The sequence below is a fragment of the Perca fluviatilis genome, chromosome 15, assembly GCF_010015445.1.
Source record: "Perca fluviatilis chromosome 15, GENO_Pfluv_1.0, whole genome shotgun sequence".
NCBI lineage: Eukaryota > Metazoa > Chordata > Actinopteri > Perciformes > Percidae > Perca > Perca fluviatilis.
In genome coordinates, this window is record NC_053126.1 from 5276196 (window position 1) to 5290067 (window position 13872).

General features: G+C 39.4%; 2 protein-coding genes and 1 non-coding gene across 4 annotated transcripts; 2 read left to right on the forward strand and 1 right to left on the reverse strand.

Annotated features, from left to right (window-relative positions):
• Positions 1–11: 11 nt before the first annotated feature.
• Positions 12–5446, reverse strand: LOC120575084 (galectin-2-like). 2 transcript variants are annotated; one of them, XM_039825689.1, is made up of 5 exons: positions 5333–5446; positions 2838–2912; positions 2596–2675; positions 1513–1684; positions 25–447 (listed from the first exon to the last, which is right to left on the reverse strand). In XM_039825689.1, the coding sequence occupies exons 2-5, from the start codon at positions 2838–2840 to the stop codon at positions 301–303; spliced, it is 402 nt and encodes a 133-aa protein (XP_039681623.1). In that variant the 5' UTR covers positions 2841–2912; positions 5333–5446; the 3' UTR covers positions 25–300. The 2 variants fall into 2 exon arrangements, with proteins under 2 accessions (XP_039681625.1, XP_039681623.1); XM_039825691.1 differs by lacking the exon at positions 5333–5446 and having other exon boundaries at positions 12–447; positions 2838–3086.
• pick1 (protein interacting with prkca 1) lies at positions 3452–13556 on the forward strand. The gene is made up of 13 exons (XM_039825687.1): positions 3452–3616; positions 4779–4844; positions 5135–5246; positions 5363–5491; positions 6827–6893; positions 7543–7632; positions 7726–7779; positions 7965–8027; positions 8128–8261; positions 9420–9512; positions 9634–9684; positions 9822–9966; positions 11660–13556. Exons 2-13 carry the CDS (start codon positions 4804–4806, stop codon positions 11926–11928), a joined length of 1248 nt encoding a protein of 415 aa, XP_039681621.1. The 5' UTR covers positions 3452–3616; positions 4779–4803; the 3' UTR covers positions 11929–13556.
• A 169-nt stretch (positions 13557–13725) lies between these two features.
• trnar-ccu lies at positions 13726–13798 on the forward strand. Its single transcript has one exon. It is a non-coding gene; the product is annotated as a tRNA-Arg (tRNA).
• The last annotated feature ends 74 nt before the right edge of the window (positions 13799–13872 follow it).

Here is a 13872-nt window from a genome sequence, read left to right on the forward strand (position 1 = left end):
ACACAAAGTCATTACGGGGGAAAAATGTGTGTAAAAACTTTAATTGGATTTGCTGCTCTCTCATTACTAGGCTGATAATGTTAGTGTTACAACCCTTCAAATAAAACAAAACATGATCATTTGGATTTAAACATTTTATATTCTAGTGCACAACACAGCATTTTTAAATAAAGATACATTTCCAATTCACTGAAGATCTACATTGATTTATATGTCTAACAATAACCGACAAAGTCTCAAAGTCTCGACTTTAACCAAACTGATACACGCAGTATTCATGTGTTACAGCAGTTTTGTCTCTTAGCATATCTTGAAGGAAGTCAGGTTGAAGTCCCCAACGATTTTAATGTAGCTGATGACGTCCATGTTGTGACGGTTAGGGAACTGGACTTCCTGTCCATTAGGAAGCTCCACTTCAAACATGTCTCCAACCAGCTTCAACACAAGCTGGAATAGAAAAAGAGATACTCAGGTAAGGCAGTTTATTTATATAGCACAATTCAGACACAAAGGCAATTCAAAGTGCTTTACATAAGCATACAAAGCAAATAAAACAGCATAAAACTGTAGATTTAAAAGAATTCAAAAGCATAGAAGTGTAGGATTGACCAACTAATGACCTAAGGGAAAACAGTGGCAAAAAGAAAAGTTTTAAGCCTTAATTTAAAAGAACAAAGGGTTTGGGGCAGATCTCAAGAGATCTGAAGATTTATTCCAGATCTACGGTGTACAGAAACTGAAAGCAAGTCCCGCGTGTTTGGTTCTGATCCTGGGGACGGTGGTTCTGACCCTGGGGACGGTGGTTCTGACCCTGGGGACGGTGGTTCTGACCCTGGGGACGGTGGTTCTGACCCTGGGGACGGTGGTTCTGACCCTGGGGACGGTGGTTCTGACCCTGGGGACGGTGAGTGGTCTTATGATCTGATTAGAGCTCTGGATGGCTCGTAGCAGAGCAGCATATCAGACATGTATATTAGCCCCAAACCATTCAGTGCTGTGTAAGTCAAGAACAATATTTTGGAAATAATTTCTTTGATTCATAGGAAGCCAGTGCAAAGCTCTTTCTTGGTTTTAGTGAGGACTCAGGCAGCAGTGTTTTGAATACACTGCAGTTGTCTGATTTTTTCCAGAGACCTGTCAAGACACTGTTGAAAACAAAGGCATGAATACATTTCTCTAAGCCTTGTTGTCTAAGTCCTTTTAGTCTATCTATATTTTTAAGATGGTAGTAGGCTGATTTTGTAATTCTGTTGATGTGGGTTTTGAGTCCAGAACTAAACCAAGATTCCTGAAAATGGCTTAAAGTCTTAAACATCAGGGCTTCAAGATGAGCACTGACATGTGATCATTCATTTTGGCACCAAATATAATTAAAGTGTTATCCTTAGATTAGACGGCAATCTAATTGTTTTTAGTAGAACATCTCAAAACTTCTCCAAATAAAACCCAAACTAGTCTGTGTGACAACCCCAAATACACACACCTCCCCTTCCTTCAGTCAGATTCCCTCACCTTGACATCTGTGCCCCTCTGTAGGGGGTTGTGTATTTCACGTTTCTCATCGCCCCAACAACCGTCAATCTTTGAGTTGCAAACGAGAACAGCTCCATCGTCGTCGTCGTGGAAACGAGGGTTAAAGTGCAGCGCCAGGTCGTCTGCACCACTGCCGAGGTCGATCTGGAATCTGAGGGGATCAGAGGTCATACATCGAGGTGTTTGCAGAGTTTAAAATGCCACACAGAATCAATATTCAGCATATAATCACCTGGGCCCAGTTTTTCAAAAGTAATCCAGTGGGATTTTGGATCAAATCTTGGAAATGGGTTTTCAAAAGCAAAAGAGGGATTCCGAACTAAGATAAGACCATGTAATCCAATCTTACATTTGATCTGGATCAAACCTGCCTTTGGGGTTTTTCAAAACTTTAAACTTGGTTTGGGATCTATTTGATCCAAAAAAACAAAAAAACAGGATTATCCTGATCCCATCAGAAGGGTGGATTCGATTGATTTTTCGAACCAAATAAAATCAGTGTTTTGATTTTAAGTGAATGATCACACAATGTTTACTGATGATATATACATTTCTTCATATTTGAAGCATATGTGAAGCATGTCACATCTAATGAGATATGGTGAACAAAACAATAACAAAATAAGGAATGTAAAATGTTTCTGTTTATTACGGTGTTTCTGTTTCTTAAAATTAAAACAAACAATGGCTATTTGGGGTCACTGGTATTTTGCCTACCTGTTGTTCTTTGCTAAGCCAGTAGGCTACACTGTTGGTTCCATTTAAGGCTCTGGTAAACAGAAATTTGGTATTTGGATCATAGTGATCCAATGCAATGTTCTTTTATAAAACTGGCATAAAAGTAAGATGGATCAGGTGATCCTGGATAGCAAGACATGGGATTTCCAAATCCGTATCAATTTGATCCAGATTAAATTTTTTAGAAAAGCTGGGCCCTGGCTATACTACTAAAAAGAAAAAAAGTCAATTTTTTCCTGCAATGCATCTGTATAAATATCACCATATTATTTTATAAAGGAAAGAATCTAACTTAAAATAAATGTATGACTTTGGTTCACTTACCTCTCAGCATCATGCATGATTTCCCCCTTCACTTTCAGCCGATCTCCAACTCTCAGATGTACGTTCTTCATTTCAAGTTGCTGAGAAACACACATGTGCAGTTTAGGGGTTTTGAACGAGTGAATTAGAAAATAAGAGATTAATGGTATTCACAAACGTGTTGATATTTTTAGTCAACAAATTACAAGGTGCTAATCCAAAATCTGTATATTATATGGAGTGAAATAAAATCATTAACTTACCATGTTTATTTTGGTTGCTGGTGTTGGTGAACAACAGTCCTGGAGTTGAAGGAAGATGTAGGAAGATCTTCTGCCCTGGAAGACAAAAAGTAAGTACTGTGACTGTGAAATGTCACCTAATTTATAACGGGAAGCACAACAGATTCAGTGAAAGGACTTTTAACAGTTACAATGTCGGCCAGTAATCATCATGACAATCAAGAAGCCCCTTTCAATGCAGAGGCACGGCTCTTTTTAATCATTACTGATCAACTCAGTTTGCATAATGAGATGAATTGCCTCTTTGATCACAGAACAGACTGTAACAGCTGCACTAATCACTTACCGGGAGTGGCAGTATGGTATCACCATAGACAGTATATAAGAAGGTATCACTGACGCTAGTTAGACATTTAAATGTTGCAGTTCCTGACTGTGACCACAGGAGGGCAGTGAAACCATTTGAGAGTATAACCGGTAACACCTCATAATTATATATTCTTGTAGAGCTTTACAGGTTTTTATTTTCGTTGATAACAAATTATACATCGATACAGTCAGTATAAATATATGTTGTATTTCCACTAAATAATGTGGAGTTGGAGTTTCTAAATGTGACCACTTTTTCCCTACAACAACTTCCGCTATGTCGCCGGAAGTGACAAAAGAAAGTAAACACGGGAGCTGTCAGTGGATTCAGAAATTAAGATTTAATAGCGAGTAAACGGAGCGATTCCAAAAAGATTTTTATATACACTCGGAGACTTTTGTATGGGAAACGGGTGCAGAGTCTAATAAAGGTAAATAGTTTACAGCCCGTTAACGTTTCTGGACGTGCGAAATTTGCTCTTCCACCTGCCAATAGCATACCGTTGCTAACGTTAGCAGCTAATAAGCCAGTGTTAGCAAGCACATTTCTTGCTGCTTGCTTCCGTGACTACACATATTACAGTCGTTGTTTTTAACCACATAGGTCGTTGTATTGAGTTTAACTGTTACACGCATTTAGAGAAATGTAACTGGCCAACATCGGGCAGTTAGCATGCATTGAAAGTTACCAGCTGTTTGCCCATCTGCTGCTGCAGCTTCTTCTTCTCACTGACTTAACAGGGGGCATCCTAAAACGCTTAACGTGAAAAAGTTTAACGTGGTTTAATGTACCTAAACAATGATCATTGATCACCAAATTTCTCTGTTATATTGCTCCTCATAACCACTGAAAACTATCAAAAAATCGAACCTAAAGTCCAATTATTATGGATGTTAGTATACGTTATTATAGTATTACATTAAACCACGTTAAGCGTTTTCCTTAGGCTCTAATGAAGCAGAAACGCTTAATGTCAGATAACGTCCATAATAATTGGACTTTGGGATCGATTTTTTTTGACAGTTTTCAGCGGTTATGAGGAGGAATATGAGAGAGAAATTTGGGGATCACTAGGGCTACTCCCTCTTAGTCGATTAGTCGACTAATCGGTCGTTTTGATGTTAGTCAACTTAGATTTCTTTAGTCGATTAGTCATGTTTTATGCTTTTTTCATGCTGAATTACTTATTTCCAAGAAACGTACGAGCACATCTCTGGTAAACACAAGAATTAAAAGTGGTCGATTAAATCAACTAATCGATTAGTCGATACAATTGAATGAGTGTTAGTCGACTAAGAAGTTCTTCAATCGAGCACAGCCCTAGTGATCACTGATCGTTGTTTTCCGACCTCAAGCCACGTTAAGCATTTTAGAATGTCCCCCAATTTCATTTGATAGTTGCAGTATTTCCCACCAGAATGAGCTCACTTTAAATCACTTTTTATTTCATTCATTGCCGAGAGAGCTGTTCAAAATAGTCAGAAAACGGTCTTGGTGTTACTTGTCTTCATCATATCAATCTTCAGGTACAGTCACACGATATGTAACGTACAGTTACTGAGTTTTGTCATAATCACTCTAATGCTTTACAGGGATCAGGAGTGACACCGTCCTGCAATGTTCACAGACATGGACTATGAGTTAGAGGAGGATAAACTGTAAGTCACAATTATGTTTTTCCTTTTTATTGTCTGCGTCATTCAATTTTGTGTTTCAGTGTGTGTAACAGTATGTTACACACACTTCAGTTTATAAATGGGACCACATATACACTGACAAATCAAACCATGAGATATGACTTAATGATTAAAACAATAGCTTATATCAGGGCTGGCGTCCTGATATAAACTTTGCTCTAATTATTCAACTGATTTTAAGAACTTGAAGAGCTTTATACTATAATTAAGAATTCTCTAAATCTCAAAATATCATGTTTTTTTCTCCACAGCGGTATACCAACAGTACCTGGTACTGTGTGTCTGAAGAAAGATGCTAATAACCTTATTGGGATCAGCATTGGTGGTGGGGCACAGTATTGTCCTTGTCTCTACATTGTTCAGGTATGTACAGAACAATTGATTATAACCATGTTTATGAATGTATTACAGAACATTTCTGTGAAGTAATATACGTGTGTCATCTTTACCTTTTAAATGTGGTTTCTGTCGTCTAACAGGTCTTTGATAATACCCCGGCCGCTCTGGATGGGACACTGGCAGCAGGTGATGAGCTCACGGGCGTGAATGGGAAACCAGTGAAGGGAAAGACCAAAGTGGAGGTCGCCAAGATGATTCAAGCTGTACAGGTACACAAATACTGGGAATGGAATCCAAGGCTGGACAATATATCAATGTTATATCGATATCGCGATATGAGAATAGATATCGTCTTAGATTTTGGATATCGTAATATGGTAATATGGTAAATGTTTTCCTGGTTCCAAAGGCTGCATTACGTTAAAGTGATGTCATTTTCTGAACTTACCAGACTGTTGTAACTGTTCTATTATTTGCCTTTACCCACTAAGTCATTAATTAATTTCTGGAGATTATTTATAAAAAATCTCATTGTGTAAATAACCTTTTGTTAAAGCACTAATAGTCAACCATACAATATCATCGCAATATCGACATCAAGGGATTTGGTCAACAATATCGTGATATTTGATTTTCTCTATATATCGCCAGCCCTAATGGAATCACAGTCCAGAGTCATTACAGTCCTGAACAACACAAGGATATGTTCAAATGGCTTATTATTTACCTTTTCTACAATTCTGTGAATACACAGTCTAGATTTTGACCAATTCCATGTGGTCTTCTCTGTTAGAGATTCAAGTATTGATGACTTAGATAGACAATTAAAACCAGCCACCTGCCAGATGCAGGTCATTTTGTTTTAGGGCTGTTTTTGCCTCATTATGCATTTGGGCAGGAAATCTCTTATATTCAGAAAACTTCCCAGTATGTCCTATTGGTCTGACAATTGAAAGTTGAACAAACTAAACTCCACACCACCAGTGTCTTTTAATGCATTAAAAAAAAGAAACCAAGCACATATGGGAATTAATAGAAAGAGGCAAAAGGAATAAAACATTACTCACATTTCTGTGTCCCGCCGAGGCTGCAGATTTATCAGTAAATAGTCAGACAGTTTACTATTTACGGGTGTAAACCCACCGTAGGTCTGTGGAGTAGAGGGACTTTACCGGCTTGCCGAGCTGTGCTAAAGAGGTCGGGACAATAGCCTATAGCTTTCAGCATAACGTCACCAGTGCACAGTGGCTGTGTTGTTTTTGGCATCCATTGTTCGCACCCAGAAAATTCCATGACTTCCTGTGTGACGGATTAAAGCTGGGGTCCAACGTTGGATTTAAAGGATTAGATTGTGTTGTTGTTAGCCATTCAGTGCAAATGAATGTGAATTTCACCCTTGACACCGTGAATGTTTTCACATTATCAATTTTACCACATTTAAAAGGGTAACACATTGTATTTTTAATTGTTCATTTTGGATTTTTATTGAAATTAAAGTAATGGAAGATATAGTTTGTTTTCTATAGATGGTCTTCTTTTAAACATACACAGTTTATTTTTGTTGTTGAGTCATCTGTGTGTATCTCTTGATTGTGTTTTCACAGGGAGACGCAGTAATCCACTACAACAAACTGCAGGCTGACCCCAAACAGGGGAAGTCTCTGGATATAGGTATCTCCCCCACTAGAGACACACCACACACACATACTCACTATTAGTCTTGACCATTGTTTGTTTATATTTCTCTATGTGGATTATTTATTGTAGTGTGTGTGTGTGTGTGTGTGTGTGTGTGTGTGTGTGTGTGTGTGTGTGTGTGTGTGTGTGTGTGTGTGTGTGTGTGTGTGTGTGTGTGTGTGTGTGTGTGTGCGTGTGTTTGTGTTCTTGTTTAACTATATTCGTGGGGTCCAAAAACCAGGAGTCCAATATACTTGTGGGGTCCTGACAGCTTTGTGGGGCCAAAATGCTGGACCCCACAAGTTTAAAGGGCTGTTTGAGGGTTTAGACTTGGTTTTAGGATTAGGGATAGAATTAGGTTATGGTTAGGGTGAGGGTAAGGGTTAAGGTTAGGCATTTAGTTGTGATGGTTAAGGTTAGGGTAAAGGGCTAGGGAATGCATTATGTCAATGACAGGTCCCCACACAGATAGTGCACAGCGACTTGGTGTGTGTGTGTGTGTGGTGTGTGTGTGTGTGTGTGTGTGTGTGTGTGTGTGTGTGTGTGTGTGTGTGTGTGTGTGTGTGTGTGTGTGTGTGCGCGCGCGTGTGCGTGTGTGTGTGTGTGTGCGCGCACATTTAACATGTGTGTGTGTGTGTTTCAGTGCTGAAGAAAGTCAAACACCGCCTGGTCGAGAATATGAGCTCAGGCACAGCAGATGCTCTTGGACTCAGTAGAGCTATTCTATGCAACGGTGAGATGATTATTATGAACATTGTGATTTTATTAGTGAATTTATAAAGGTAGATATGAAGCGTAACTCACGTGGATTCTTTGGACTTTCCAGATGGACTGGTCAAACGACTGGAAGAGCTGGAGAAAACAGCAGAGCTCTACAAAGGTAAATAATAGTCACATTACAAAACTGGCCTTCAGTAAACTAAAGTGTTGCTGTTTAGTGTGATAAACGAGGTCCCTGTTAATCTGATGTTTTCCTCAGATACACTGTGCTAAGGTACCATACCTTAAATATGTACATGTTGCTGTTTGTTCAAACCAACGTCTCACTATTGTGTTTGCTTGTAGGGCTGATGGAGCACACCAAGAGACTGCTCAGAGCTTTCTTTGAGCTTTCTCAAACTCACAGAGGTGAGTTACTGGGATCAAAATCAGGAATTATAAACAAAGTGTTACTACATTGTTTAGTGTTTAACGTATCTGATTGGGATTTGATAATCTACCCCTCCAGCGTTTGGAGATGTGTTTTCAGTCATCGGCGTACGAGAGCCCCAGGCTGCCGCCAGCGAGGCTTTTGTGAAGTTTGCCGATGCTCACCGAAACATTGAGAAATACGGTATTAAGCTGCTGAAGACCATCAAACCTGTGAGTACAGATTCAAGTTTGGCTTTGAAGTAGTGCTGAGCAATATATCGATATTATATCGATATCATGATATGAGACTAGATATCGTCTTAGATTTTGGATATTGTCATTACATGATATGACATAAGTGTCTTTTCCTGGTTTTAAAGGCTGCATTACAGTAAAGTTATTTAATTTTCTGAACTTGCCAGACTGTTCTAACTGTTCTATTATTTGCTTTTTCCTCACTTAGACATTATGTCCACATTACTGATGATTATTTATCTAAAATCTAAGTGTGAAGATATTTTGTTAGAGCACTAATTGTCAACCCTAGAAACCCTAAAAAAATTAAATATAAAACAGAGGAAACCCCCTTCAACTATGTTGTGAGTGTTGGCGTTGTATAGTCTGTCCACCAGAGGGCGCGCTACAACCTCCCTGTTGGCAACACTCTTTGATTTTTAATTTTTTTGTTATTGTGTTTTTGTTCAAGGACTTTAAGTTTCATATCTTAAGTTTGTATTTTTATACATTTTATTTATCATTCATCATTATATGTTTAATAAAACAAACAAGTTTATTTTTAAACTGCATTGTCATATTATTTTAGTGAAGACTCATAAATAACTACAAATAACTAATGTTAGGGAAATGTGTTTGTTTTGTTATGCGTTTCTGGATTATTTTTTTTTTAAATATATATCAGCCGATATATCGGAATATCGGATTTTTAAATCACCAAATATTTGTATCGGTATCTGCCTTAAAAATCCTTTATCTTTCGGCTCTAATAATGACTTTGATGTCGCAGTGCTGTCGTCATGTGTTTAGCTGGCCTCTGGCCCGCCTATATCAGATACAGCGATGTGATTGGTGCAGCTCGGCTACAACGTCATAGTTAACGAGCATCATTACTGAATGCCAGAGTGACTCGCTGAGCAAATTCAAATTGTGCTCTCGCGAGAACTCTGGATTTCCAGGGTAAAGAAAAATGTTTTTTATTTTTATAAAAAACATTTTTCTTTACCCTGGAAATCATGAATATAAAGTTAATAAAAACACTTGTTTTTGAAGATGTCTGGAGTTCTGTTTTCCGTCATGTGTGGATCTCATTACGTGACTGTATGGGCTGTCTGATTTTATACCAAACCATTAACCAATCATATCTTGTCGCAGATGCTCCACGATCTGAACACGTACCTTCACAAGGCCATACCAGACACCAAGCTCACCATCCGCAAGTACCTGGATGTGAAGTTTGAATATCTGGTAAGACAGCAGCACTTTTGTTTTAATGTGACATGCAGCACAGTGCCATCACTTATAATCTGTTCAACAAGTTCACCATCAGTCAACACAGAAACGGCAAGAAATCCTGTGTGTCTTTCAGTCGTACTGCCTGAAGGTGAAGGAAATGGACGATGAAGAATACAGCAGTATTGTGAGTTCTCATTTTCATGATGTACACGAGATCTACAGGTTTCCAACTGAAAAATGGGCTGAGTTTTACTTCGGTCCGAGGATTCTTGCGCTCAAAATATTATCTGAAGCAGTGATTAATGTGCTTTTTTGCTCCAGGCCATGGGAGAGCCCCTGTACCGCGTCAGCACCGGTAACTACGAGTACCGTTTGGTGCTGCGGTGTCGGCAGGAGGCTCGCGCTCGCTTCGCCAAAATGAGGAAGGACGTTCTGGAGAAGATAGAGCTGCTGGATCAGAAACATGGTCTGTTGTTGTTGTTGTTGTTGTTGGGGTTATTTTTCAGCTATTATTTCCAGTTACTCACTCTCATCAGGTGTAAACTGACGCTGGTTGATACTCTGTCATCACATCTGTCTGATCACTTTCTCTCTATCTATCACAAATGGAACAAAGTCCGTCACTTGCTGCCCACATGTTGTTTAATCAACCACACAGCCATGCCAGGATGTATGAGGTCACAGCTCTAAACACACACGTTGCCGTCTGATGTTTAAAACAGGATGTGAGAGGATGAAGGGGTGAGACAGTATACATGCCACACGAAAGTTTAGATCGGGCCTAAAAAATCAAGCCCGACCCTACCCGAGCCCGTGCACGTTGTGTCCGAGCCCGGCCCGACACATGAACTGTAATTATGAGCCTGAGCACGATTTAAACCCGACACTTTTTAAATACGTGGGCTGTTATAATTGACGTTCTCAATTACAATTACAAGTTGTTTGAACTACAGAAATCTGTTTAGAATTATCTTAATGAATAATACAACAAGGACGAAGCATGTAAACTGCGTTGTTTGTTTTTTCAGACTGGAATGGATCGCAAATGGATCCGAATGAAGAAACGTAAAAAAACTCGACCCTCACTCCCTCAGCCGATGTTTGTGGCTAACAGATCAGGCAGCAACATAATCAAAGCCCTGGAACCATATAGGAGACTTTCTTGTCTCGATCACCTAATTAATACCGTCCTTCGCCACGGTCTGCATGCCGACGCACTGGCTGACAACGCACCGGGTATAGGAGAGACCATATCTGCTGCTGAAGGACTCGTGAGCTATCTGAAACAATCTGGCCTCGTTGCGCAATTATCGAAGACAGTTCTACAGATGGGGGAGACACGATTTAGCACAGTTTACCTCACACTCAAGTCAGGACAGGACATATACCCAGAGCTACGGGAGAAGCTGGAGAGGCATAGCTTTCTCCCCACCCAATTAGGCTAATAAAGTAAAGATTAAAAAAACACAAATGCTTGATCAAAGGCCCGGCCCTGCCTGAGGATAGTGGCGGGAAATATCAGCCCGACCCGGCCCGCGGGGCAAGTTCAGGCTCGGGCAGAGAATCTAAACTCTATGCCACACAGGAAACGCAAGCGAGAGAGAGAGAGGTTACCAAGTTGTGTATTTATTGTTCATGTTATTGTCCACTGTTTAAATTGTAAATGTTTCAAAACTATAATGTATAATGTTTATTTTGACAGTGTTAGATTTACACTTTATACTTGTGATTATCAAGATAATATCCTATAATAACCTCATTTTGGCATAGATGATCTTGGACATTGTGATGGAAATTAAATAGCCATTATTAAATCACTATCAGGATTCACTCTGCAAAAATGCCCAAACAAGCACTGCAAAAAATTCAGAGAAATGTAAATATTTGGAAGCAGAAAAACCAACAAAGCAATACTAAAATAAATTCTACCTATGGAGAGCCGTAGCATTCACATTCAGCAGTTTGATCTCCTATAATCTGGCCCTCAGTACCAGACCAGAAAACCATGCAGTAACCTGTGACCTCATCTGTTTCTCTTTTTTGTTCTCATTCTCTTCACATTAAATTTTTTTATTTTTTTTGTGTGCAACTTATCTTATCCATCACTGAGTTTATTAACCCAGAGACCCGACTCTTTCCCCTCCCCTCTTCCCCTCCAGTCCAGGACATCGTGTTCCAGCTGCAGCGCTTCGTCTCAGGCATGTCCCATTACTATGACGAGTGCTACGCCGTCCTGAAGGAGGCAGACGTCTTCCCCATCGAAGTGGACCTCTCTCGCACCACGATCAACTACGGCAGCCAGTCGCTCTCCTACGCTGGAGACGAGGAGGAGGAGGAGGAAGAGGAGAGCGGGGGCGGAGAGGAAGGAGGGAGCAGCACAGGGAGACAAGCAGAGAACGGCGCTGAGAAACTGATCGATGACGAATGAGTGTGTGTGTGTGTGTGTGTGTGTGTGTGTGTGTGTGTGTGTGTGTGTGTGTGTGTGTGTGTGTGTGTGTGTGTGTGTGTGTGTGTGTGTGTGTGTGTGTGTGTGTGTGTGTGTGTGTGTGTGTGTGTGTGTGTGTGTGTGTGTGGAGATGAAGTCCACCCCTCTAACATAACTGTTCTTCACTTGCATTTCATGTCACTGCACTCCCCAAGTAGTGGATTATACTGTAGCAGTTGTGAAATGGATAACACTATCGCCATATAGGTGAATACTACTGAAAACTGCTGCTATAACGCTGTATGTGGGTGTATCGTGGTGTTTTCTTCCCCAAAAACTCTCAAATCAACAGCTTTGTGATTATTTTACCACTGTAACTTTTGACTGTCAACACTTTCTTTAAAAGACTACGTGCTTTTGATGTGTCTGCCACTTGTAAGGTCATTGCTTAATGACTGTGAGAGAGACACCACTCACAGAAGGCAATTTAGTTTTATTCTGAATGCTATGGAGGGGATTTTAATGTGCAGAGTAGGATTTATATGCCTATGAGGTGTGCCTTCTTAGCTCTCTATTGTGCGGAATGGGTCTGGGCCGCCTGTCAATGTGCATATTGTGGATTGTTAAAGTGATACCTTGATATTTACATTTTTATTTTGTTATTTTCTTTGCTACAAACCTTTTGGACTTGGGATTTATTTAGCTAAAATTATATTTTGTGGTCAATGTTATGACATTTTGTCCACAGCTTAACAAACAAATGGCAAATGACACGACTGGATGAATATAGAAACGTGAAGGAGTTGTTGAAGATGACTACATATAGTTTGTTACATGCAGCTGTTACATTCCTTTGTCTTCTGCTTTTTTCTTGTTCTTAACACTTAAAAAAAAAAAAATAGTTTCAGTCATGGGAGCTTCACAACCAAAGTCTTTTTTTTTTAAGTGAATCTGTTTCACCTACTTGTACCACATGCTTTAAGTTCAAGTTTACACACCTGCATTTCTCACTTTCCTTCAACAGCATGCTTTTTTCCATAGCAGCAGTGCCCCAGACTCTGGTAGTGTTTGGTAGAAGAGAAGGGTAATGGACACACACAGCTTCAAATAGCTTTACCACTGTGTGGAAACGGATTGAAAAATGCTGTATGTATAAGTATGTACAAAGGGAGTGGGTGTAAAAACTCTGATGTTTTAACTTTTCTTGTCATTCCCACCTTATTTATTTGTTTTTCAAAGTATATTTAAAAGTTTTAATGAGACAAATTGACTCTATATTGAATATTATCCACTTTCTGTTGCTCTTTGTTTTTTGTCACATTCGTTTTGCCTTCAGAGCGGATAAGATGATTTTTGTGCATTTTCATGATTTACTGTTGGGAATACTTGGAGGCAGCATCGCAACAATAAGTGCATTATTAGTTCATGTGTGAAATTAAAAAAACATTTTGTTCGTGTATTGTTCTCCTTGAATGTAATCAGTCAGAAGGACCAGCTGCATGTTATTTTGTCTTGCACAGATCGGGTTATGAGTCTAATAATGATGTAGTGTTTGGCCTACTTTAAAGGGATATTGTTTTTTTTGTTTTGTTTTTCAGTTAACGATGGATTAAATGAAAAATGTAAGTTAAGCCTCAGCATTGTTTTAATTTTTGCGCTGACGCAGTCTCCGTGAAACTTTAAAAGTAAAACGGATTAACGTTTTATGGTTGTGTAATTTAAAATGAAAGTTATTTTTGTTATAGTATTTTTGCTTAATCCTCTATAAAATGATACGTTGTGATACCTGTAAGCTGCATAGCCCCAGTGGCCTAATGGATAAGGCACTGGCCTCCTAAGCCAGGGATTGTGGGTTCGAGTCCCATCTGGGGTGAATCGTTTTGCTCCCCATTGTGAGTCTGAAACCGAAAAAAAAATTAGGAAGACGTCTATGACATTTAGGAGCGC

Excerpts from the sequence above, each read along its gene's own strand:
- pick1 (XM_039825687.1), top strand. The coding sequence starts at position 4,804 with ATGTTCACAGACATGGACTATGAGTTAGAGGAGGATAAACT. Across the intron at positions 5,492-6,826 it reads AGATGATTCAAGCTGTACAG|GGAGACGCAGTAATCCACTA; the intron begins GTACACAAATAC and ends GTGTTTTCACAG. Across the intron at positions 8,262-9,419 it reads TGCTGAAGACCATCAAACCT|ATGCTCCACGATCTGAACAC; the intron begins GTGAGTACAGAT and ends ATCTTGTCGCAG.
- LOC120575084 (XM_039825691.1), bottom strand. Across the intron at positions 1,685-2,595 it reads ATCATGCATGATGCTGAGAG|ATTCCAGATCGACCTCGGCA; the intron begins GTAAGTGAACCA and ends TGATCCCCTCAG. Across the intron at positions 448-1,512 it reads AGAGGGGCACAGATGTCAAG|CTTGTGTTGAAGCTGGTTGG; the intron begins GTGAGGGAATCT and ends TTTCTATTCCAG.